General features: G+C 39.9%; 1 protein-coding gene across 4 annotated transcripts in view; it reads left to right on the top strand.

The window, feature by feature from the left end:
• Positions 1-26,371, top strand: part of DYNC2H1 (dynein cytoplasmic 2 heavy chain 1) — a 410,146-nt gene that overhangs the window by 151,216 nt on the left and 232,559 nt on the right. For 3 of the 4 annotated variants that reach the window (XR_010923568.1, XM_067567730.1, XM_067567720.1), the window contains exons 65-70: positions 804-927; positions 3,348-3,511; positions 5,023-5,142; positions 13,398-13,532; positions 14,434-14,577; positions 25,434-25,523. Coding sequence is in view for 3 of the 4 variants with exons in the window: in XM_067567730.1 (XP_067423831.1) it covers positions 804-927; positions 3,348-3,511; positions 5,023-5,142; positions 13,398-13,532; positions 14,434-14,577; positions 25,434-25,523 (777 nt within the window). In the remaining variant the exon portion in view is untranslated. Of the gene's footprint in view, positions 1-803; positions 928-3,347; positions 3,512-5,022; positions 5,143-5,755; positions 5,987-13,397; positions 13,533-14,433; positions 14,578-25,433; positions 25,524-26,371 lie in introns of those variants that run through there. The other variant, XM_067567735.1, reaches the window with a different exon arrangement.

Here is a 26,371-nt window from a genome sequence, read left to right as displayed (position 1 = left end):
CATGCTCTTTTTATTTTTTTTAATAAAGGTAAGGTACCTTGGGACCACATCCAAATTTTTTTTACTAAAGTAGTCTCCAACTTTCATCTGAATTCATCTCTTCTTTACTAGAGTTTTTCCAAAGTCCTGTGATTTACCAGACAAAACCAGGTTTCGTAGCTTAGATGTAAAAAGGACTATTGGTTGTTGCCATGAAGAACTACTGTAAAGCCCTTGGGTCTAGAACTTAGGCCTGCAGAACTGCTAGGCTGCCCACAGCTGCCGTACAGCAACAGTTGGAATCAGCTTGTGCGTCACTGCTCATGACTGGCTGTGGACATAGACCATGGATAGTCTTGCCTCAAGGGGTCTGAAAGGCAGCAACTTCATGACTCCTGATAGGCTCTCTGCCCTATGTAAACCCAGCAGGCATTCCAGGAAGTGTCCAGGCAACAGTGTCGATCTCCCTTAGCTGCCATGACCATTCCTGCTCCTTGCTCTTGAACTCCTGGCTTCAGCCTTGATTTGATTTGGATTTCGCCTTCTAATTCAAACCCTGAAACCTGACTTTGACTCTGACCCTTTAAATTCTTGCTTGGCAGGGCATGCTGTTCCTAGCATGTGACTCTGCAGAGATAAATATATTTAAAATACAACAGTTATGGGTAACTACAATACTTTTTTGACAAAAGCATCTTATGGTGTGCATCCTTAAGGAGGTACAGATTCTTTGCACAACATTCAATGTTTCCATAGTTGAAAAAGAAATGTATTAATATTCAGGAACTAAATAAATCAATAGGTGTTAATTTTTATTTACACAGGATGCTAGCTTCATTACTGCTCTTGAGCTGGCAGTGAGATTTGGGAAAACACTTATTCTACAGGAGATGGATGGAGTAGAGCCAGTTCTTTATCCACTGTTAAGAAAAGATCTTATTGCTCAAGGTAAATGCCTCACAGTTTGAGAGAGAGCTGTTTTAGATATCTGTGAATTAAATCAATGTACTTAATACAGAATCTAATTTTAAATCAGTTACTTTTTAGAAACATGAATGTTCGTTAGGATTTTGCTCTTTTATGTTTACCCTCCACTATCAATGTAAAGTGTGAACTGCGTTGCAGACCTATGCTTGTCCACTGTGAGGATTATTTAAACATATTTAAAATTTTCTCAAATAGAATAAAACAAGACAGATTGAACCATTCTAAAATTTAAGTTGACTTTCTAGTGGTATTTTGAAGCACATGCTTTTGTTGGGAATCTCTGGTCCTTACAGAGTCCAAAAATGAGGGGCCTTAAGTTAGGGCTGGAAATCAGCTTTTTAGATTGTTAGTGTTGCAGTTTCTCTTTAATTTGTTAGAAAACCGTAGAAAAAGCACAGAAACATCAAAATGATTTCAGGATGGAGGAGGTAAATAGTTACCCACAGGTTATCAAGTCTACTGAGTTGATGGAATAAAATGCAATAAAAACTGGTATACATTTCATAGTATATTCATGGAAGAAAGTGCTTTGTTTTGAGTCATTTTAAAAGAATGATTGTCAACTTTTCTTGACTTGTTAATAAAAAAAAACGTGATTTGGTATATTGCGGTCACTTTGTACTTATACAGATTCCGTTTTTGATTTGACATTTTTACAACAGAGGCCTGAAAATTATGTTGGTCCCTGGTGAAGAATCTAAACTGGTACACACAGCCTTCACCAGTAACAATGTACTTGTAACAGATTTATATTTAGGGCTATTTTGACTCTTTGCTTGTAGCTGAGTGTGCTGTCCCTTATTTTCTGGGAAGGAATTGTGACTTGGAGAGCATCTCTGCATCACAATTTCTTCCCTGCTGCCCTGTTGCTTCCGGAAGGTAAATACTTGTGCAATGCCTGTACCAGATGTAGATTGTTTACCTTCCGATGCACCCTGCAAAATCCACTGATTGGTGCATTTCAGGGCAAAACCAAGCCTCTGCCCCCTCCTTATTAACCTGCTTCTGAGGGAAAGTAGAAGTCAGGCTGCATCTGCTCTCTCCCCACATCTAAAGTGATGATCTTTTGCTTAAGCAGGGGGATCATGATAAGCCTTATGCCCCCTCTTTTCTCCGGTTGGCTGCATTAGGCTGGTCCCACAATTGATTCTTATATCAGGCATATTGGGAACCTTCTGATTGTTACAGGTATTGACAAAGTTTTCAGTAATGCACATTTACAGCTGTGTTAATTAACTGTATCTTGCACATTGTGTTTAAATTAAATGCATTAAGTGAAAGAACTACCTGTAGTGATTAATGGAATATTTCTTACCTTCATAGTCTGATGATTAGCTATCATAGCATCTTTAGATACATAGTGTGCATTTTTCTGTAAATGTACAACACAGAGTTATAGAAATTATATTGAAACTACTACTAATACACAGCAACAGTAGGTTTCACCTGAAGACTTTCCACACATAATGGGGTGAGATTCACTGGTAAACTCCTATTGGTTTACACCACTCCCAGAAACACAAAATGTCTACTAACCCATTTAAACTAGCCAATTAAGCTGAGTTTATAGCTGCTTTGCATTTCTAGAATGGTGCATACCTCAGTACTGTTACAAGTAATATGCCACAAATTCTAGGAGTCAGTCCTCAACTGCTCTGAACATGACTTCAGCACCACACAGTAAGGAAGGAAGGGGATCCTGGGTCAAAGTGGGGGGAAAGGAGGGGAGAATGACCCCTAGAACAAGTTACAGTACCCTTAGGTCTGCTCTAATTTACATCAGCTGGGAGCATTTCTTGGTCCCAGGATAGCCAGAGTGCTCAGGTTGTGCCTCCACCTGCCCCCAATATGCCCCAAATGTCTCCTGTGTGGGGTGGGGAGTGGGTGAATATAAACCACAAGAGGATTCCTCTACAAGAGAGGAATCCTCAATTGTGTAACTTGGGATGATTTTGAGTCCACTTTGCATCACTGAAGCAGCTCAAAGAAGATTTTACCTGGGCTGAGGCTCTGACTATTATTATTATTACTTTACCTCTAATGTATTTTTTGCCATTTACACTTTTCATTTACTTTTTTGTATTTGGATAATTAGAGCAGACTGGTCTGAGTCTTTTTAGTATCTGGTTCTAATGCACTTGCACAATGCTACTGTATTTGTATTTCCGACAATATAGGGAAAAGTTAATCTCATAAAAATAGTTTAATTTATTTTTTATAATATTTATGAAAATATTTTGTTAGTTTTTTATAAAACTATTTCTTTTAAACTAAACCTAAATTTTAGTTCTCAAGTTCTTTCACACTGGGGGTATTTTTTTTTTGTTGAAAATTCTGGAATTCTAATCACGTCTAAAGTAATATTTATGTATTTTTAATAGGACCACGATATGCTGTACAAATAGGTGACAAAATCATTGACTATAATGAAGAATTCCGCCTATTTCTGTCAACACGAAACCCAAATCCCTTTATTCCACCTGATGCAGCTTCCATTGTTACTGAAGTTAACTTTACTACAACAAGAAGTGGTTTAAGAGGACAGGTAGGCATTTAACATTTCTTATAATAAAATAATAATGATTAATGGACATTGGGCTGCATTCGTATCTAGAATACACTCTGACTTCTGCCAACATAGACCTGGCTGAGGCCCCTATTGAGAGACTCTAGCTGCAATCTCCCATCTGTTGTGAGGACAACGGGGATATAATGCAGGACAAAAATGGTCACAAAAATTATTAAAATAATTAAATACATTACATTAAATTACAAATTTAAATCTTTTTTTTTAATGTACCCTACAACCAAATCATAGACTGGCAGATGTAAGAGTCTTCATCCACCTTACACCTAGTGAAGTAAATGGAAATTCTCCATTGATTTCAACTAAAGCAGATTAAGCCCTAAATTATTAGTTTCATTTGTAATAACATTAATGATGCTTTTGAAATTTTAGCAGAACCATTCTGCAGTCTTCTATCTTTCCAAACAGTACTGCTGGTGTCAAAGTACCTTGCCTTGTGGTCAAGAAGAGGTTAATGAATTCAAAAGGCTGAATGTGTTAGGTCTTAACTTCCTCCAAGTTGGTGGAGTTGCTGAGACTTTGGTCTATGACATTTAGAGAAAAGTGGGACAAATAGAGGGCCACTAGGAAAAATTAGGAATTACAAAAACCCTCAGCACTTCAAAACACTACTTATTGTGAAGCTATATTCAAAACTAACAAACATAGAATGGAGTGAAAAATTGACATTGGGGAAAAAGGAAAATCTCGAAATGTCTAGCTTACCCAGACATACAACTCACTCTGCCTGCTGAAAACAGGAAAACAACTGAGCAGCTTTAGAAAGTCAACCAGCTCCATTCTTAGGAGAAAGTGATAAAAGAAAAGCTTTGCTTTTTCTTGTCTTCAGCTTTTGGTAGGAAGACTGTTTGTGTTAGCATACATTGCTCGAAGAAGCCAAATAAACATGTAAGAAACTACCATTATTTCTCATTGGATATACTTTTTGGTTATGTCTCTGTTATGTGTGTGCTTCCCAGCTTGGATAAACATATCTGTGCTGTCTCTCATCTGAGCGAACGCACTAAAAATAGTAGTGTAGTAGCAGTAGCACAGGAGCAGCAGCTGTGCGGTATGGGTTAGCCACTCCAGGTATTTATCCACAGGATTCAGGTGAGTTTGTACCTCGTCTGGCTAACCCGTGCCGCGGCTCTCTGCATTTCAGTAGTTATACTACTATTTTTAGCTTGCTAAATCAGAAAGCTAGTACAAGTAAGTCTACATGAGCAGAGATTCACACTTCTAGCTTGGAGTGTAGATGTAGCCTTTGTAGCCCATTCTTTTACTTATTCTCACAATGTACTTCATTTACCTTCACTGTATTTTGCACACACAAAGGAAATAATGCTGGACTTAAAGACTCTAGCTTTTAAGCATGTGTTAAAAAATGTACTCATTTTTTAGTAATGTACGTGGCCAAAGTTGATGCATACATATTACTGAGGTTAGTATTCTGTTCCTTCTTGTTGAATATGTTGCTTTCCTCTTAGCTTTTAGCTTTAACTATCCAGCATGAAAAACCGGATTTGGAAGAACAGAAGACAAAACTGTTGCAACAGGAAGAGGATAAGAAGATTCAATTAGCTAAACTTGAGGAATCTCTTTTGGAGGTAAAATAAATATGTCTTACAATTGTCAGATTAATCTAGTAGAGCTAATATTGATATCTGTTTAAATGCGTGATACTAAAATTGTTAATAGCTATAATGAGCTTAACAATTTGTTTGGAAGGTTGGGTAAATTGTAGTATTTCAGGACGTTCAAGATTTTCACAGCCACATTAGGAATAAAAGTGACTGTCCAGTTAGTGCTTGAATTGTGGAACTTGATGCAGGAGAGGTTGATATGTCATGCTACCGGTTCTTACTGCAGTGGGTTGAAAAAAGGAAAATGTTTATTTTGTTTTATTTGTTTATTTATTTACAAAATAGGAATTGTACTATTTCTTTTTCGTTTATTTTGAGTGATGAAAAATTGCCATATTTTTGGTCTGGGGCCAAATATATGTTGAAATGGAAGAAATTAAAAAAAAAATCCAGTAGGATGTAAAAAGCCTGAGCCATGTGTTACGTTTCTGCCTTCTTACGCATATTTTGTATTTATTCTCAAGATCTCAGAAAATTAAAATATGAAAATGAATTTGGAAAATATTATTCTCACTTTTAATACTCTACCATTAGTACAGAGGTACTCATTGCCTATGAAACATATTTCTCTTTTCAGTTCTGTTTTCCTTCTGTTATTTTGAAGTTGGTTCTGTTGGACTTTTATCCTAATGAAAGGAAAAATGATCTGACTCCAATAGAGGAACTTCAAAGGAAGTAGAGGAACATCCTGTAGAGGACTTTCAAAGGAAGAGGATTAAGTTTCAGCACAATTGATGCATTTGTGAAAATAGCCAACAATTTATTTGAAACAGTGCAACTGTCTTTTTTGTGTTTAATAAACCTTATTAGGTGCAGTACATTTTAGAAAACAGTGAGTTTTGTTTTCTGTCTCTCTTCAGCCATAAAGACTTTGTGAAGACTGTGAGTAACTGTTTACCATTAGGAGCAAGCGGATCACAATCTGGTCATATTGCCTTTTAGTGTACAAGTCTTGCTCACTATGGGCCTGCTCCACTGCCCATTAAAATCAAAGGAATCTTTATGTTGCTTTTAATAGACATTGGATTGGGCGTTCTGTATCATTCTGCACCATTAATTCAATAGAGGCTTTTCCGTTGGCTTCAGTGAGAGTAGAATCATGCTGTCTATGCACTAGTTTTAAGTTCTACTAATTCTGTTACATCCTTATATTCTTTGGTATTCTCTTGATGTATTGTTAGAGCTGTTGATAGATTTGAGGAAAGCCTCCTAATAATTATTATTTCATGAGAATAATTCTATGTAAATTTTTAAGTGAATGAAAGCCTTTTACAAAGCAGTTTGGGAAAAAAAGATTTAAAATGTAGATAAGTAGCAGAACCTATTAATTAATTACTTTTTAAATAGTGCCATTACATGCAGTCAACCTTTCAAAAAGACATAGGAATGAAAACATTGATAAGTTGACTATGTCCTTGCAAGTCAGCAATATTTCTTATTGAAATTTTCTACGGAGGTTAAATACTAACATAATTACAGTAGTTGCAGGTATATTGCAAGCTGTTAATCAGCTAATTTCAGAAGGGAAGTTAGAACCTTAGAGCAAGTAGAGCACTTGTTCTGTGGTGAGGGCTGATTTATGCTTTCAGGTGGAGACCAGGAGAATGGAGTAAAAGTTAACTGGCAAAAGGCAAATTTAGCAGTATTGTCTGACTAGAGAGTATGCAGAAGTAGTGAAATTAAATAGTGCATTTACAGATAATTAGATGTTTTAAAAAAGTAATTAATATCCTTCCACTGTCCATTTACTTACCTCTGTAAATAGGAAAGGGGGATCAGGTTATGAATTTGCTAGTTAGATTTTGCAACTAAAATCTAACAAACTCAGTTTGCCAATTGGATAAGTTTTAGTAGAATAACCCCTTTTTATTCAGTCCAGGGAGTGTTAACTTATTATTTTTAAAGCTGGGCTTTTTTCAGGTCAAGTTTTAACTTGAATGATATTTCTCAAATCAGGACACTTGCTTATTCTTAATAGAATAGAAGGGGAAATACAATCTTTGAAATGAAATCTATCCACTTTTTCTGTTCACCGTGGGATGGCGAAGAGTCTTTTCTGCATGGCAGTTGTTCTTAGGATTCTGCAACTTCTTGTTGGGTTCAGTCAATTCTCTTGAGCACATGGTGACCTCAGTTTATATATTAGAATTTATGGGTTCTTTGGAGGGGCCTATCCCTCTATTCCTATGGGACACATGCCATGTGGGTGTTCAGATTTCAGCTCTCTTAGGGTATGTCTATGCTGCAATGTAAGCCCAGGGTTCAAACTCAGGTTCATGTCTAACCCCCTTCCATCTACATACAAATCGTGCTAACCCAAGACTCAGGCCTGAGGTCCCAGGACCCCACAAGAGTGGAGGGTCTGAGCCTGAGTCAAGCTGGGACCCAGGGTTTAAGCCCTATTGTTTTGCAGTGTAGATGCAGCATCACTGGACTTGTGCTCTGGGAGTCTGCCAAAAGTATTCAACAATCTCATACTCCAACTTTCTTTGTCCTGTGAACAGTCATATTTTCCCACACTGCACCACAAACAAAGAGCTAGAGCGGCCACATCTTAGGAGGACATTAGGAAGTCTGGGTTATGGGTGGTTGGAGTTTGGCTTGCATAATGCAGTGTAAGGTGCTGGATCCCCAGGTTTGGACCCAGGGTTCAACAATTCCTAACGCAGGGTTGTAAACGAGTGTAGATACTAAAGCCCTAGGCTAATAAATGTTAAGATCTGCTAACTTGAGTTCTCCTAACCCTGGACTTACGTTGCAGTGTAGACATACCCTTAGTTTTTCTGCTGTTTCCATTGGTATCCAATAGATGGCGATGGGATATGACAAAATTCTTCAATCCTTTCTAATCGGTGGGTTTTTAAGTTTGATTCATTTCAAAGATTGAGAATATATCAGTATACCATGATTCCATTAGTACTTTTTAGTTAAACAGAAATTAAAAGGAACAGTCACAAGAGTGAAATGCCTGCAAGCTTCAGGGAAGCCTTTTAAAAACCCTATAATGGAGGCTTAAACTATATGTATATGCCAAATAAAAAAAACAGTAAGAGGACAGAAAAATGCAACCATGGCTTAACAACAGAGTAAAAGAGGTGGTTTGAAACAAAAAGACATCTTTTAAAAATTGGAAGTCCAATTCAACTGAAGAAAATAGAAAGGAACGTAAACTCTAGCACGTCATGTGTAAAAGTATAATTAGGCAAGCCAAAAAAGAATTTGGAGGGCATCTAGCAAAAGACACAAAAAACAACTGAATTTGTTGTTAAAGTACATCAAAAGCAGGAAGCTTGCCAAACGGTCAGTGGAGCCAGATCTAGGTGCTAAAGGAGCACCCAAGGAAGATAAGGCTATTGCAGAGACACTAAATGAATTCTTATGCATCGGTGTTCACTGCAGAGGAAGTGAGGGAGATTCCCACACCTGAGTCATTCTTTTTAGGTGACAGATTTGAAGAACTGTCCCAGATTGAGTTGTCAATAGAGGAGGTTTTGGAACAGATTGATAAACTGTAATATGTCATTAGGACCAGATAATATTCTGAAGGAACTCAGATGTGAAATTGTAGAGCTACTAACTGTGGTATGTAATCTATTGTGTAAATCAGCTTCTGTACTGGTTGACTGGCAGATAGCTAATGTGATGCCAAATTTTAAAAAAGGCTCCCATGGTTATCTTGGCAATTACAGGCGGATAAGCCTAACTTCAGTACCAGGCAGATTGGTTAAAATTATAGTAAAGGACAGAATTGTCAGATACATAGATGAACACAATATGTTGGGGAAGAGTCAACACAGCTTTGCAAAGGGAAATCATGCTTCACCAATCTACTAGAATTCTTTGGGGGATCAACAAATGTGCCCAAGGGTGATCCAGTGGATATAATGTGATTGGACTTTCAGAAACCCTTTGACAAGGTCCCTCACCAAAGGCTCTTAAGCAAAGTAGGCAGCTTTGGGAGAAGGAAAATCCTCTCATTGATCAGCAACAGATGAAAAGATAGGAAACAAAGGATAGGAATAAGTGGTCAGTTTTCACAGTGGACAGGTAAATGCGTGTGTGGGGGGGTACTCCAAGGATTTGTATTAGGACCAATGCTGCTCAGCATATTCATAAATGATCTGGAAAAGGGGCTGAACAGTGAGGTGGGAAAGTTTGCAAACAATACAAAATACTCAAGACAGTTAAGTCCAAAGCTGATTGTGAAAAGTTATAAACAGATCTCACAAAACTGGGTGACTGGGAAAAAAATGGCAGTTGAAATTCATTGTTAATATATACACAGTAATGCAAACTGGAAAACATAATCTCAACTATATATACAAAATGATGGTGTCTAAATTAGCTGTTACTACTCAAGAAAGAGATCTTGGAGTCATTATGGATAGTTCTCTGAATACATCCGCTCAGTGTGCAGTGCCAGTCAAAAAGGCTAAAAGAATGTTAGGAACCATTGGGAAAGGGATAGATAATACAACATAAAATATCATCATGCCACTATATAAATCCATGGTACGCCCACACCTTGAATACTGCATGCACTTCTGGCCACCACATCTCAAAAAAGATATATTAGAATTAGAAAAGGTACAGACAAGGACAACAAAAAATGAGTAAGGGTATGGAATAGCTTCCGTATGAGTAGAGATTAAAAAGATAGGGACTGTTCAGTTTAGAAAAGAGGTGACTGAGGGGGAATATGATAATCATGAATTATTACAAAATAATATCATGAAATCTATAAAATCATGAAAGTGAATAGGGAGGAATTATTTGCCATTTCATGTAACAGAAGAACCAGAGGTCACGCAATGGCATTAATAAGCAGCAGGTTTAAAACAAAGATAAGGAATTACTTCTTCACACAACAATTAACATGTGGAACTTGTTGTCCGGAGATTTTGTGAAGGCCAAAAATTCAAAAAAGAATTAAATAAGTTCCTGGAGAATAGGTCCATCAATGACTATTAGCCATTGTCAGGGATGCAACCCAATGCTCTGCAATGCAACCTAAACCTCTGACTACCAGAAGCTGGGATTGGATGACAGGGGATGTATCACTCAATAATTGTCTTGTTCTGTTCATTCCATCTGAAGCATCTGGCACCTGCCACTGTCAGAAGATAGTAGATGAACCATTGGTCTGACCCAGTATGGTCATTCTTATATTTGTATGTATTTCCAGCCAAAGTTAATGGCCACCAGTTGTGAGAGCTGAAGTATTATTATAATCTTTCTTTGACTATCCCCCAAGCCCTTTAGAGATTATTGTCAATTTTGTGCATAATAAATTAAATCAGCATAATTATGACAATTGGCAGCTGCAACTCTGTGTAGCAGGGAAGGGTGGGAGGATTTGCTGCTGAACTTTGTCCTTTCCGGGAAGTGGATTCCCCCATGCAGTCCCAGAATCCCACTCAAGTGTGTGTTACAGCATGTAACCACACCCTTTGAAATCAGAACTGTTGGAGTTGGAAGGGCTTCATAATAAATCATATATTCCAAACCCATTCCTTTTTTTTTCTAAGATTCAATTTAGACCATCTTCAAGGTGTTCTTTAGAGTTCAATGGGGGCAGGGGGTATGTCTTCCTATATGTTTGTGCAGTGCCAAATACAACTAAGTCCTTTTGCTGATTGGGGTCTCTGATGCTATCATAACGCAAGTAAATCATAATTTAAAGATTTCTAGTAACTGCTTCCACCACCTCTTTTTTTAATGGTAGTTCCTTTTCCTAATTCATTGCACTATAGCATGGGTACAGATAGGCAATGGTAGTCTCCATAAGAGTATATAGGAGAAATAAAATCTAAGTCAAGACTGATATAAGCGGAATAGCATGTTTGTTGTTTGGAAGACATCTACCAGTTTGTTCTATCTCTCTAGATCAGGTACTTATATGGCTCCATCACCACAGTATCTGAGCACCTTGCAACTTTAATGTATTTATACTCACAGCATCCATGGGAAGAGGGAAATACTATTATCCTATTTTGCACATAGGAAACCGAGACACATTAAATATAGGTACTTTGTGGAGGACCAGGGATTTGAACCTGAGTCTACCAAACCATAACCACAGAATGATCCTTCCTCTCCTATTCTATCACTTCTTACCAATTCTATCAGTATTTACCAATCTTTTATATAATGTCTGTCCCTATGAAGAAACATGGATATTCCTTAGTCATAACATCTGTAATCTGCCTACCGATGGGATCTGTCTCCTCTGCAGGGAGCTTTGGGGCAGTCCACTGTTATGAGTAGGAGACATTAGGACTCAGCCCTGCCTCCGTGTTTCCACTCACCAAAAGATCTTTCCCCATATCATCATTGTCAGTGTTCTTTTGCTTATTACTTTAAATGTTTACTGTAATAAAGATTTCAAGCATTAGCAACTGTCTATCTCTTTTCCTTCATTTAGCTCTTCCTACTGCTCCTCTGATTCAGCCAAGACTACTGGAAGATAGAGGTGGCATTCTTTAGGGCATTCTGGTGCAGTACCTCCCTGCTTGTCTCTCTTCTCCCTTTCATGGTTCAGTAGCCTAAGAAACACAGAAACAAGTGAGGTTAACTTAGCAGACTCAGTGGAGGATGGACTGTGCCTTGCCAGCTGTCAGCAATTATCCCTGGAAATGGGTGCTATTATCCCTTGAAAAGTAGGCTGCCATCTTGGCAATCTACCCATTCTGTCACAATGAATTACAAGAAATCTGTGGGGAAACCGCATTGATCTTGTTTTCAGACCTGGTGTCTGTGAAAGGCGTGTCTGAGGGAGATACTCCCAAGAGTCTCAAATTGGGTCAATGTGGGGAAGAGAACTTGCTCACTCTTGGAAGTCAAAAAAGAGAAAGGAAAAAGCTTAGGAAGTTCTGCAAAGCTTCCCCCACTCCTCCTCCAGCTTCTCAGTGGAAGAAGGAGAACTTTTTCAGTCTGATCAAGAGCAGGCAGCACAGGTGAACCAGTAAAAATAACTGCCAACAAATACAAAAAAGTGGTGGCTGCAATAGAGAATCATCCATGAAAGGAGGAATCGGCAGATGAATCAGGGGCCCATTGAATGCCCAAGCAGAGACAGCATTCCCTCTCTATCTGTCTTTTGAGAGTGTCATAAGGGAGAAACCCAGACAAAGAAAAACAGGCTCTGAAGTTCTGTAAGATTCAGGAATAGAAGGATACAATCCAGGCTCTGCTTAAGGCCAACAGGACCATTGCGTCCTTAGCAATAGATATGGTCATTCCCTCTGAGGGGGAACTTTTTTCTGCAAAGACCAATTGACAGAAAGTTAGAGAGGAGAGATTTCAAAACTGCCCTCAGTACATTGCTTGTCACTATTTGATTTGCAAGGATCACTCTGTCCTGTCTTAAAGAATGCCACGCATTCATCTGACCACTAGGAATCTAACTTCTCATCAGAAGGTGGATTTGGGAAAATGTTATTCCCAGGAAAGAAATCATCTGCTATTTTTTCACACTTAAATAATAGTGCTGGATTCAAACTTTTCATGTACCTTACTAGATTAACCTGAACTAAAAATAAATGTACAAGAAAATTCAGGAAACAAAATTATGGAGCAGTGCCTGGGATTTCAGAGAGGAGCTCTGATTGCATAATTGGGATATTTTTAGTTGCCAGTAAATCACAGTAGTTGCAGTTGGGGGAGAGAGGGAGTAAGTCTTACAGAGGATGACACTTGAGTTTCTTTAGAGAGAGTGAGTGGTAGGTAGAAACTTCCTTGGAATCTGCAAGGTTATAAAAACCAGTCAACTACTGTTGAAATGGTAAAAGAAATGCTATAGAAAGAAAGAAAGAAAGAAAGAAAAATAATTTCTGCATCTGAGTCTTAGATCTGCCTTGTAGGGGGAAGTGGATAAGACTCTAGCTACAAGACAGTCTTTTTCTATGAGCCCAACAAAAGTTAGCAAGTCCAAACTGGGCTTTCTGGAATTTTTGTAGTTTGTTCATATGTTTTATTTTTCTTGCTGCACCAACATAACACTTCAGTGTTCAGGCTGACTATCTTATTTCCAGTATTCTTTTTATCCATTCCAAGACTAACAAACATGTTAGGGGCACCTAAAAGGTAAAAGTAACTTCTCTCTCAAATAAATTCTGGTACTGGCATCAGCATCCTATTCCATTATACACTACACAATTTCCTGAAATGTAAACTTATGAGTTAGCTTATTACTCAAAAGTTCATTTTAATTTTTTCAGACTCTTGCAACATCACAGGGCAACCTACTTGAAAATAAGGATCTGATTGAATCTCTGAATCAGACCAAAGCAAGTAGTGCACTCATCCAAGAATCACTTGCCGAGTCTCACAGACTTCAGATTTCTCTTGATCAGGTAATGGCTTTTCTTAAAATGTTTCTTTGTATTATTTTTTCAGTGTCAGAAATAACATTATTGCTCCTTTGTAATCCTGTTGATGTCCATAGACCAGCTGTGCAATATATAAGGATTCTCCTACCTACCTTATTTTCCACTTCAGTTGGTTGGTTGTTATTTTTTTACTTTTATACTGGCTATTTTGCTATATGTCTCAGACTAAAATGAGAGCACTTACTGTGCCTGATGTTTAAGAATATATATGAAAAAAATCAGAGGTGAAATCCTGGTCCCACTGAAGTCAATGGGAAATTTATCTTTGAAATGGAGCCATGATTTCATGCATTCATTAACGTGTATGGGTAGTGCTGCATCTGCTTCTTTTTCTGAAGTAAGGGATATTTTGAGATATACAAGCACAGAAAGCATTTTTAATTGTTACACTTCACATGTTTTACATTTCTTGAATGAATATATAACTGGAACAATCTTTTAAAAATATAAATGGTTAAAAAAAAAGAATAGAAAAATAATTTTGATATGTTCTATGCCAAATTTCAACCTGGAACAAATGTAAAGGAATGGATTATATGCTCTAAAATTCAGGATTTATAATAAGAATACTGTAAATTAAAACATTAGGGCTTATTATAGGAGTACTAACATAATTTTAATTCCAGAAGCACAAATGAACATGTTTAATTCATATTTTTATGTGGATCAATTTTTTAGTGTAGTAGAGTTTAAATTATTTTAGAAACTAAAATATCTGTGATTTTAATGTGATTTGTTATGGCATATTCTGAAATTGTAGAATGCATCTGAGTGGTTTTTCATTAGGTTGAACAAGCATTTATTCAGTGTCCCTTAGATGGCAGTAGAGTACTGATCCTGAGTATTTTTTTTTTTTTATCCACAGGAGCGGGATGCCTATCTTCCTCTAGCTGAGAGTGCCAGCAAGATGTACTTTATTATCTCTGACTTGTCCAAAATTAATAACATGTACCGTTTTAGTTTGGCTGCTTTCCTGCGGCTTTTCCAGAGGGCTCTGCAAAGCAAGCAGGTATGTCCTGTTGTCTTGCAGCTGCGAATGCAGGAAAAGGATCAATATGCTTGTGGTTTTGAAAAATGTATAAGTGCTCTAATTGTTTTAAAAGAATAACACACCAGTAATGTAGATGTTGTACCGCTGCACATTATACATTCCAAATATATATATATATATTTACTTTTAGTATGTAGGAGTCCTTGCTGCAGCATGTCAAAAACAAGTAACATCCATTCTTCTTTGAGTAGTGTCCCTGCAGGTGCCCGACTTCAGGTGCACCTACCCCCTGTGCCTTTGATCAGAGATTTTTGGTAGCTGTGCCCGTTTGGCCTGTGCGTGTGCCCCACATACCGTTGTGCTCCGCACCACCTTTGGCCTGATACATAGTCAACTGTGTGGTTGTTCAGCAGTTAGTTACTTGAAACAATTCTCCTTTTCTTTTTCCTTTCACTTATATATAAAAATATTTTTTCATAGAGTTAGGTAATTTTTAACCACTTTCCTCTTTTAGGGGTCATTTTTCATTATTTTGCTCAGGAATGCTGGGACTGCCTGGGACTCAAGAGGTGCCTCTCTTGCTGGGAAGCTATTCTGATCAGTGGTGAAGCATTCCCAGGGCCTCTGCAGTTTGGGTGATATTCATATACCCAAAATCTGTACTTCCTTCAAGGGAAGACCCTGGAAAAATAGAGAGATCAAGTTGAAACTCCTGATGATAGAGCAAGCTCTATTACCAGGCTCAGATTCAGGGGCGGAGGACACCGCTATGTATAGATCTCCCAGTACTGCTAGTGCCTTATCCACATCAAAATCTCAGTCATCAGAGATTTCCAGACGCATAGGCGGTACTGAGGCACTGAATACATCTGTGGTATTAAAGTCCTCAGCCTAGGTACCCTCAACATCTGCTTCTAAGCAGAAGGAGGTAAGGAGTAAATCACCAAAAATAGTTCAGTCACTGATGCACAAGAAGGCTTCAGGTTTGAAGTGGAATTCCGTGTAGGCTCCGAGTGACGCCAGTACTTCAAAGGCAAGGAGGAGCCAGTTGTCTAAGGCAAACTTGGTACTGATTTTGGGTGTCCATACCCAAAGTGGCAGAGACACTGCTCAGAAGAGTTCTAAGCATGTCATAGAATCATAGAAGATTTGGGTTTGAAGAGAACTCAGGAGGTCATCTAGTCCAACCCCCTGCTCAAAGGAGGACCAACCCCAACTAAATCATCCCAGCCAGGGCTTTATCAATTCAGGCCTTAAAAACCTCTAAGGATGGAGATTCCACCACCTCCCTAGGTAACTCATTCCAGTGCTTCACCCCCTCTTAGTGAAAAAGTTTTTCCTAATATCCAACCTAGACCTCCTCCACTGCAACTTGAAACCATTGCTTCTTGTTCTGACATGTGCCACCACTGAGAACAGCCTAGCTCCATCCTCTTTGGACCCCCCTGTAGTGAGGCAGTGTTGCCTCCCTCTAAGGCGGAAGCGGGTGGACAGGACAGGAAGTACAAAAGGCAGGGCCTCTAATTCAAAAGGCAGGGCCTCTAATTCAGTTGGGAGAGAGCTGCCAGAGGAGGGGTGCAAGTCTGCCCGCTGCATCGCTGAGGAACTGCTGGAGCTGTCTACTGCCTGGAGCCCAGAAGGACTGCTGGAGCTGCTCGACACTTGCGACCTGGGGGAGCTGCCTGATGCCTGCGATGCTGAGGGCCTGTAGTTTATTCCGGGGAGACTGGTGGTGACCCTGAGGCCCAGATACTGTAAGGAAGGGGGGTAGGAAGGAACCAGGGGAACGGGACAGTTGTCTGGTTGTGTTATGGCCTGCAGTCAGGTCAGAGAATTTCCTCTGGAGCTCCGCTGACCCAGTGGCAGAACGCTCTGCTACTGTTAGGTCCCTGGGCTGGGACATGGTTGAGTCGGGAGGGCCTATGTCCTCCTCCCCCCTTACCACCCCACCTCTGGGGTGGCAGCCTCACTCGGTCTGTGAAGCCTCCTTGGGCTGTATACTGCTTGTTTGCCCCACCCTGCCTGAGGGCCTGGGCTTTAGACTATTCCTCTGCCCTGCCCTGCTTGGAGGCCTGGGCTAAATACGGTTTGCTTACCTCACCCTGCCTAAGGGTCGGTGGCAATAGACTGCTTGCCTGCCTTACTCTGTCTAAGGACGATAGACTGCTGCTCAGCTTACTGGCTAATTCCCCATGCCAATAGACAATGAGTGAGTGAGGCGGTGTGGCCTCCCTCAGATCCAGAGGGGAGGAGCGACTGGCACTTTCTACATCCCCCTTCAGTAAGTTGAAGGCTGCTGTCAAATCCCCCCTGTTCTCTTCTGCCCACTAAATAAGCCCAGTTCCCTCAGCTTCTCCTTGTAAGTCATGTGCCCCAGCCCCCTAATCATTTTCATTGCCCTTTTCTAGACTTTCTCCAATTTGTCCACATCCTTTCTGTAGTGGGGGGCCCAAAACTGGAAACAGTACTCCAGATGTGGCTTCACCACTGCCAAATAGAGTGGAATAATCACTTCCCTTGATCTGCTGGCAATACTTCTACTAATGCAACCCAATATACTGTTAGCCTTCTTGGCATCAAGGGCACACTGTTGACTCATATCCAGCTTCTTGTCCACTGTAACCTCCAGGTCCTTTTCTGTAGAACTGGTGCCTAGCCAGTCAGTCCCCAGTCTGTAGCAGTGCATGGGATTCTTCCGTCCTAAGTGCAGGACTCTGCACTTGTCTTTGTTGAACCCCATCAGATTTCTTTTGGCCCAATCCTCCAATTTTTCTAGATCACTCTATCTCCTTTCCATACCCTCCAGCATATCTACCATTCCCCCCACCTTAGTGTCACCCTCGAACTTGCTGAGTGTGCAATCCACCCCACCCTCTAGGTCATTAATGAATATGTTGAGCAAAATTGGCCCTAGAATCGACCACTGGGGTACTCTGCTTGATACCAGCTGCCAACTAGACATCGAGCCGTTGATCATTATCCATTGAGCCCGATGATCTAGCCAGCTGTCTATTCACCTTATAGTCCATTTATACAACCCATACTTCTTATACTTGCTGGTATAAGTTTGATATGATCTGAGACTGTATCAAAAGTTTTACTAAAGTCAAGGCATATCACGACCTCCGCTTTCCCCACATCCACAGAGCCAGTCATCTTGTCATAGAAGGCAATCAGGTTGGTCAGGCATGACTTGCCCTTGGTGAGTCCAATGTGACTGTTCCTTGTCACCTTCCTCTCCTCCAAGTGCTTCAAATGGATTCCTTGAGGACCAACTCCATGATTTTTTCCAGGGACTGAGGTGAGGCCGACTGGTCTGTAGTTCCCCAGATCTTCCTTATTCCATATTTTAAAAATGGGCCTCATATTTGTCTTTTTCCAATCATCCAGGATGTCCTCTGATCTGCACGAGTTTTCAAAGATAATGGTCAATGGCTCTGCAATCACATTAGCTAACTCCCTCAGCATCCTCAGATGCATTGCATCTGGCCCCATGGACTTGTGCATGTTCAGCTTTTCTAAATAGTCACAAACCTGTTATTTCACCACTGAGGGCTGCTCACTTCCTCCCCATACTCTGCTGCCCATTGCAGTAGTCTGAGAGCTGACCATGTCTGTGAAGCAAAAAAAACATTGAGTACTTTAGCTTTTTCCACATCATCTGTCACTAGGTTGCCTCTCCCATTCAGTAAGGGGCCCACACTTTCCCTGACCTCCTTCTTGTTGCTAACATACCTGTAGGAACCCTTCTTGTTACCCTTCACATCCCTTGCTAGCTGCAACTCCAATTGTGCTTTGGCCTTCCTGATTTCACCCCTGTGTGCTCAAGCAGTATGTTTATACTTTTCCATAGTCATCTGTCCAAGATTTCATTTCTTGTAAGCTTTTTTTTGTGTTTAAGCTCACCAAAGATTTCTCTGTTAAGCCAAGCTGGTCGCCTGCCATATTTTCTATTCTTTCTGCATCTCAGGATGGTTTGTTCCTGTGCCCTTAATAAGATTTCTTTAAAGTACAGCCAGCTCCCTGAACAACACACTGTACTGGTAACATAAAAGTCAATGATACCAACGATCACTTTTTTACCTACCATCCTGATGGCACTGGAGCCAACTCATTCCCATGCCAAGCCCTCGGTACCAGCTGCATCGGTACCAAAGCCATCCTCCACAGGTTCTCACTTGACCCTGTCTTTGACACCATCAGTACTCCAAGAATTTAGGTACTCTAGGGACCTGATAGTATCTTTGGAGCTGGAGTCTCCTTTGTTAATGAGTGCTGGGGTTTTGTCAGCATCAAGACTTTCTTGGTCATCTTTCCCTCAGTCACCTAAAGTACCATCCTCCCCCTCATCTGTTTTGCAAGCTGAACATATGTGCCACCTTTCAAATATGTGGAAGAGGACTCCTCAGCTCTCAAATTTCAGTGCATGGTTCTCTTGTCTATTCTAGGACATTTAGCTCTCCCCTCTATACTGATGTATTACAGAAGGATGGACATCATATGACACCATATGGCAAGAACACAGACAGATTCATCCACCTATGTCATTTGGGCCACCTCTGTGGCCTTGCTAAAATCCATGGGCGATCTGTGGTCAACAATTTGCAATGAGGTCTTTGCACCTTATGGAAAAGAGAAGGTCCCATTTTCCTCAAACTCCTCTACCACCACCCATGCAAAAAGAAATCTTCAAGGAGCAAGAATCAAGGGTGAATAAGGAGGTGACACATCTTACTAATATTTCTTCCTCATTTCCTGATGAAGCCATCATATGATGGCTCCATCATGATGCCTCAATTTCAGGCAGTTTCAGGACCCGATTAAGCAAAGTGCTGGCACGCTTAGAGGTGGTTCAGGAGTCCCACCATAAACTCCTAGATATTTTACACACTTTGATATCTATGAGAATTGTCATTCCAGTCAATGAAGCTCTTATGGAGCCCGCTAAGACTGTTTTGCAAATCCCAGCCTACCTGCAAGAGGACAGTATTATGTCTCTGCTAAGGAATCAAAGTTTATATTTTCTCACCCAGCTCCGAATTCTCTAATAGTGGAGGACATTAATGAATGAGGCAGACAACATAGGACCACAGGAAGCTTGATCTTTCTGGACACAAATCTTACTCTTTAGCCACACTTCAGTTTAGAATAGGGAACCATTAGGCACTCAGGGCCATATAAGACTATTTAAATTACAACAAATTCAATTGCATTATTGATCACCTGCCAGCAGAGGTACATTGTCACTAATTTAAGGCCATTATACAAGATGCTCAGTTCCTGGCAAAGTCTTCTCCAAGGCCTTCTTGGATGCTGCAGATACTCCAGCATGGTCTATATCTACTCCTTTGGTCTTGGCTCCAGAAATCAGGCTTCCCAAGAGAGGTCCAAATACTTGGTTTTAGCAGTTACAAGTTTTTTGCAGACTTGATGGATACATCTCTATACATGTTAAAGGACTCATGCTGCGATCCCTAGGTATTTATACTTCTGTAAATAAGAGGCGATTTAGTAGGTCTCAGATGACACAAAGAGCACTCCCAGCCCTAAATGCAACTTATCATAGACCATCTGAACCCCAACCAAGAGACCAAGATACTCTAAAAAGAAACCTCTTTCAGCTACAGCTACGTCTTCTCAGTGATCTACATCCACTAAGCAAGAATCACACCCATCCAGTCAACAGGGTTTTACAATTGCAACGTTCTATCCCCTTCCTTCCTTTTGGATGCCACCTCTCCAATTTTCAGGCTGCATGGGAGAATGTAACATCAGACAAATGGTTTTTGGAAACCATAACATCTGGTTACACTATCGATTTCAAGTCCATTCCTCTTACCCATTCATCCTCCCCATACTTCTTCAGGGACCCCTATCACAATCCATTGCTGGCACAAGAGGTGGCCTCACTTCTGTGTTTAGAAGCAATAGAATCAATTCCTGTACACCACAGAAAAAAAAGGTTCTATTAAAAATACTTCCTGATCTCCAAAAAAAATTAGGATGAAGGCCAGTTTTAGCCTTCAGGTCTCTAAACAGATATGTAAAACAGCAGAAATTCATGATGATGATCCTTGCAGCAATAAGTTCCTCATTAGATTTAGGAGATTGATTTGTGATTCTTGACCTACAAGACGCATATTTTCATGTCGCTATTCACCCTTCACACAAGAGGTTTCTTTGTTTTCTAATCAACAACAAGCACTACCCTACAGGGTTCTTCTGCCTTTCAGCCTATCTTCTACCCAAAGGGTATTCTCAAAGATTCTGGTGGTAATTGCAGACCACATGTTCCATTTGGATACTATTTTTCCCCCTATCTTGATGACTGGTTGATTGGGGCAGATAGTATCAGAAAATGTTGGCGTCCATAAAGGTGACATTTTCTCTGTTTCAAAGCCTGGGCCTTGAAATCAACGTAGAATAGTCCATTGTGATTCCATGACAGCATCTAAACTTCATAGGAGCTTCTCTGGATTCACTGACAGGCAGAATGTACCTTCCTTGCAGTAGATTTCTCACATTAGTGAATCTCATCTCAAAGATTCAGGGCACTCCTCAAGTAATAAAAAGTGATTGTCTTCAACTACTAAGATACATGCTACCTTGCATCTTTGTACTGCAGCATGTAGGATTACATCTCTGAGGTCAACAGGGATGGCTTCAAACTGTTTAGAAACTGAGCCCGGGCAGCTGAGGCAGTTTACTGTCTGTTCCCCAATGGGTTCTACAGTCACTTAGCTGATGAAAGGACCTGACCAATACCTGTGCACGTGTGCTATTCTTTCAGAATCCCCATACCATAGTGATAACATCTGATGCTTTTCTTTTGGGATGTGGGACACATCTGGGCCTTCATAATGTGCTGGGAAAATGGTCACTACAAGAGCAGCTTCTCCACATCAATCTTTTGGAATTGAGAGTGGTCAAAAATGCTTGTGTATACTTTCTACCTTTAATCAGATGCAAATCAGTAAGGATAATGACAGACAACATGACTTCCATGTATTATATCAACTGTCAGGAGGAGAATGTTCCCTATCTCTCTGTGCCAAAGTGATAAAACGTTGGAACTGATGCATAGCCAACCAGATAAAATCATCTCAGCTTCTTACCTCACAGATATTCAGAACATGGCAGACAACCCAGCAGACATTTCGTTCTAAATTACGAATGGGAACAAAGTCCCCAAAAGATGTTCCTAACTTAGGGGTTCCTGAAGATCGATCTGTTTGCCATGGCAGCCAACGCAAAATGCATTAGGTATAGCTATAGAGGAAGTCTTATTTCCCAATCTGTGAGAGATGCTTTTCTCATCTCTTGGGTGGAGGAACTTCTCTACATGCATCAGCCAACATTGTTACTGTTTAAGGTTCTCAGCAAGATCAAACAGGATCAGGCCAGATTGATAGCAGCAAGGTGGCCAAGTCAAGTTTGGTATTCCTGTTTAATCAGACCCCTTGTGGCAGCTTCCACCCTTTGTGGCAGCTTCCAATTGATCCTGGCTTACTGACTCGGGATGCCGGTCAAACACTTCATGCCAGTCGACAGAATCTGGAGCTGCAAGTATGGTTCCTTTATGGTTCTCAGGAATAGAGATATCCTGTTCCTCAGAGGTACAGCATGTATTAAATAGCAGAAAAGAATCTACAAGAAATACTTATCTCCAGAAATGGAAACAATATTATCTTTGAAATAACTGTCGTCAGATTTTGCGACTCGCTCTCCTCTTCCTAGGGTATTGGATTACCTGTTGGAAAACATCCAGTCTTTCTGTGAATTCCATTATGGTTCACTTAGCAGCAGTAGCAGCTTTCCCACACACCCATATAGGGTTTTTCACTTTTTACTCACCCAACTATGGCAAGATTCCTAAGAGGTTTGTCAAATATCTCCCCACAAGTCAGAGATCCTATTCCTAGCTGAGACCTGAACCTTTGCCCTTAATTGCCTTATGAAACACAATGTGTTTTCTATTAGATTTATCATTTGAAGACAGCCTTCCTGCTTGCCATCACTTTTTCCTGGAGGGTTGGAGAATTGGGGACTTTAATGGCAGTCCCCCCATTTATGTTATCCATCAGACAAACAGTGTCACTATGGATCCATCCAAGATTTTTACCTAAATTGTCCTCAGAATTTCATATTAATCAAACCATTCATCTCCTGTCTTTTTGCCCCAAACTGCATCAGACTAGTCAAGAATATCCTAGATGTCAGGAGGGCATATGCCTTCTACCAAGATAGAACCAAACCATTTAGAAGATTTCCTAGATTATTTGTATGTATTGCAGACAGAAATAAAGGTTCAGTAATTTTGAAACAGAGGTTATCAAAATGGATCTCCGGTCGTATTAAGATCTGTTACAACAGAATTCATGTTCAGCCCTCTTCAAAAGTGATAGCACATTCCACAAGATCACTGTCTACATCTATGACCATATTTAAGGATGTACCAATTGCAGACATCTGTGGAGCGGCAACTTCTCTGTTCATACTTTCTCTAATTATTGTGCCTTGGTACCTGTGGGAAGATCAGATGCTGATGTAGGCAATGCAATTCTTTCTTCTGTATTGGACTCTGCTCTGAACCTTCTACCTCCTTAGTGGGTGCTGCTTGGGAGTCACCTGAAGGAGAGCTTATTCACTTTGTGCAGTGACTGGAGTTCTTTGAGATTGGGTGTCTCTGTGCGTGCTTCACTACCTGCCCTCCTTCTCCTCTGTTTAGGATCCTCCCCTGTGGGACTTTGTGGTGGAGAAGAAATAGTGGACGGTTCATCTGCATAGCCCCATGTAGCCTCTGCGTGGGCCATCAGGATGTGTGGGCCTCATGCATGGATTGAATGGGCACTGCTACCAAAAATCTCCAATCAAAGGCACAGGGCGCTGATGCACCTGAATTGGAGCACCCAATAGGACACACGTCTTGAAGAACTCCAGTTACTGCACAAGCTGAATAACCTCTTTTTTGTAATTTAAGGCTCTTTGGCTAAGATTAACGTACAAATGAAAAAACAAGACTGAGTATAGGGATCTTGAGGCTCTTCAGCTAATCTGTGAATAAAGCAAATTCTACCAGTAAGGCACAGAATAAGGAAAGTAGTGGAGCTGTAAATGTTTCAGCAGATTTTTAAGAAGAACTGGAACCTTTCACTAGTTTGAATAAAACTTTTAATTTAGCATGGCCAAAACCTAGTTCCTGTCTTTGCAAGCACACTCTCTCCGCTTTTTATCATGGTGGATAATATAACCACTCTGTCTGTTGCTCAGGCCCATAATCTTGGATTCATTTTCAGATCAGTGTTTTCATTAACTGCACAAATTAAGTCTGTGACTAAATCTTGCCACTTCTTCCTGCACAACGCTTCAAAAATCCAACCTTTTCTCTCTGTCCCCACACTTCCAAAACTCTTGTCCAAACCTTGATTGTCTCATACCTCTATTTCTGTAATCTCCTTCTCACTGTCCTCCATGCTTTCAACCTTACCCCCCACCTCCCATCTCCTTCAAGGCCATTCAAAATGCAGCTGCTAAGATCATTTTGCTGGCACATTATGCTGATTATGTAAATCCCCCTCTCTTTGACCCTCCACTGGCACCATCTCTTTTTATAATATCAAACACTAACTTCGTATCTTTATTTTCAAAGCCTTTCACAATTTAACTCCATACTACCTACCCACCATAATATCCTATTGTAAAGTTGACTCCTGCCTTTGCCAATGATGCTAGGCTTGATTGCCTGCTTTTTGCTTGTCTGACAAGCATCTTCAAGCTTTCTCCTGTGCAGCCCCATAGACATGGGGAAAACTTCCAGTCAAGTCGTCAATCTGTAAAGCGACATTATCCTCCTTCAAGTCCTTCCTCATATGCTTATAGTAAACTGCAACCTGATAATGGCTAGGCATATACAAGTTGTGCTTACTGCTGCTGATTAGCCAAGAACTGTACACATCTTATTATTTTTGTTACACTCACCCATCTCCTCTACCCTCACCCTGACACCCTTGTTCGTTTCATCCTCCTGCTATGTTTGTCTTTTAGATAGTAAATGCTTTGGGGCAAGGGCTGTTTTCTGTATGTTTTGTATAATAGCTGGTACAATGCGGCCCAACTTGGCTTGAGTGTCTAGATGCAACTGCAATATAAATGTATTATAATAAATATATAATATATATAATAATATAATATATATATAATATAATATTATATAATATAATAAATATATAATATAATGTATATATAATAAATGTATAATAATAATAAGTCAGTAGTGAAGGCAAGCTATCAGTACGTTAAAAGCTATTGGAGGCCAAGGATTTAATGAGTTTGGAGAATTAATTATTCTTTCATTTTTAGAAGTGGCTCCTCCAGGGCAGGAATAAAGAATATGGGTGGGGCAGTGTGGAGAAACCTGTGTTATCACTATCTGTGATGTGCCTGGTCTGTGCTTTAGAGAAACAGTCTCCTGGGTGTCAGTTCAGTTTATTTTCCTTGGTGTAATATCTAAGTAGAGCAGTGGAAAATGTCATGTTTTGTGTGCAAATGGTCACAGGTTCATATCCCCTGGAATCTGTCATAGAGTTGTGAACATTCAATCTATTTCCTTTGACTAAGACCGAAATGTTCATATCTGAGTACTTAAATTTAGATCTCCAAATCTGTGTTATGGGACATAAATACAGTCATGGGTGCTGGAAGTGAACTCAGTAAGAGTGCTCAGCAACTCTGAAAATCTGGCCACTTATTTAGATGCCTGACTTTAGACATATGTGCCCAAAGTGCCCATTGTGCACTCTAGCTATTTGTACAAATATACATAAATACATGTTTATTTCCAGTTACACTTTTCATGTTCAAATTACTATTTTCAGGATTCAGGAAATACTGAAGAAAGAATTAAGTCTCTTATCAGCTCATTAAAACACATGGTGTATGAATATGTTTGTCGCTGCTTGTTTAAGGTAAGGTTTATTTTCTTTCGCCTTTTCTGTACTAAATATGAAACTATATTCTCACAGCAACCATAACTTGGCCTGCTTCACATATGCACTATTTTGGATCAGTGTATATACTACAATACTAAATTCTGGCTATGTATGAGCAATGGCTGCATTAGCTTTTGTGAGCGGGCTTGGATCATCTAATGTTCTTCAACAGGGTAGTGTCTCAAAACAGAGCAGGTTTCTGGCTGCTTTAAGAGAACAAATGAGCTCCGTGCCCCATCAGCAATCTACTACATGTCCTGTTGCTCTTTTAATCCTATGCAGAGGTCATGGGGTTATTGCAATGCTGAGGCTGCACTAGCCTCTGCCGATCTGTAGCAGAGGATATAAGTTTGTCCCCATCAAACACATTGTTCTTGTTTGGGAGGTAGCAGAAAAGGCTTTGGCTCTCCATCTTTCTTGAATCTTTTTGTTTTAGATACGTGTGATTGTACAGTGTCCTGCACAATAAGTCCCTGATCCCTAATTGGGACTTTTTCAGTCTTCAGAACTACCCCAGTAACACCAACAATAACAATAAGTACATACCCTACCTGAATTGACTTTGTTAGCACTTGCCCTCCCCATTGTTATGTTTCTTACCCTTGGGTGTATATATATACCTCCTATCTAAAAATCAACTAAAAATCAGCTTATAATACATACACAATAAAAAAAAAATACACACACAAAATTCATTGACCTGAATTTTATACTTAACAGTACTTCACATAGTGTGGTTAAGAATCAGAAAATTGATTATTAATAGTTATAAGTTTTTGGTTTAAAAAAAAGGTATCCTGATGATTAGATTCAGCAATAAAAAG

The sequence above is a fragment of the Emydura macquarii genome, unplaced genomic scaffold, assembly GCF_026122565.2.
Source record: "Emydura macquarii macquarii isolate MOO-44397 ecotype Brisbane River unplaced genomic scaffold, CSIRO-AGI_Emac_v2 contig_318, whole genome shotgun sequence".
In the NCBI taxonomy this organism is placed as follows: Eukaryota; Metazoa; Chordata; order Testudines; family Chelidae; genus Emydura; species Emydura macquarii.
Note: the sequence above shows the minus strand (reverse complement) of the source record. Positions and strands in the feature narration are given on the sequence as shown.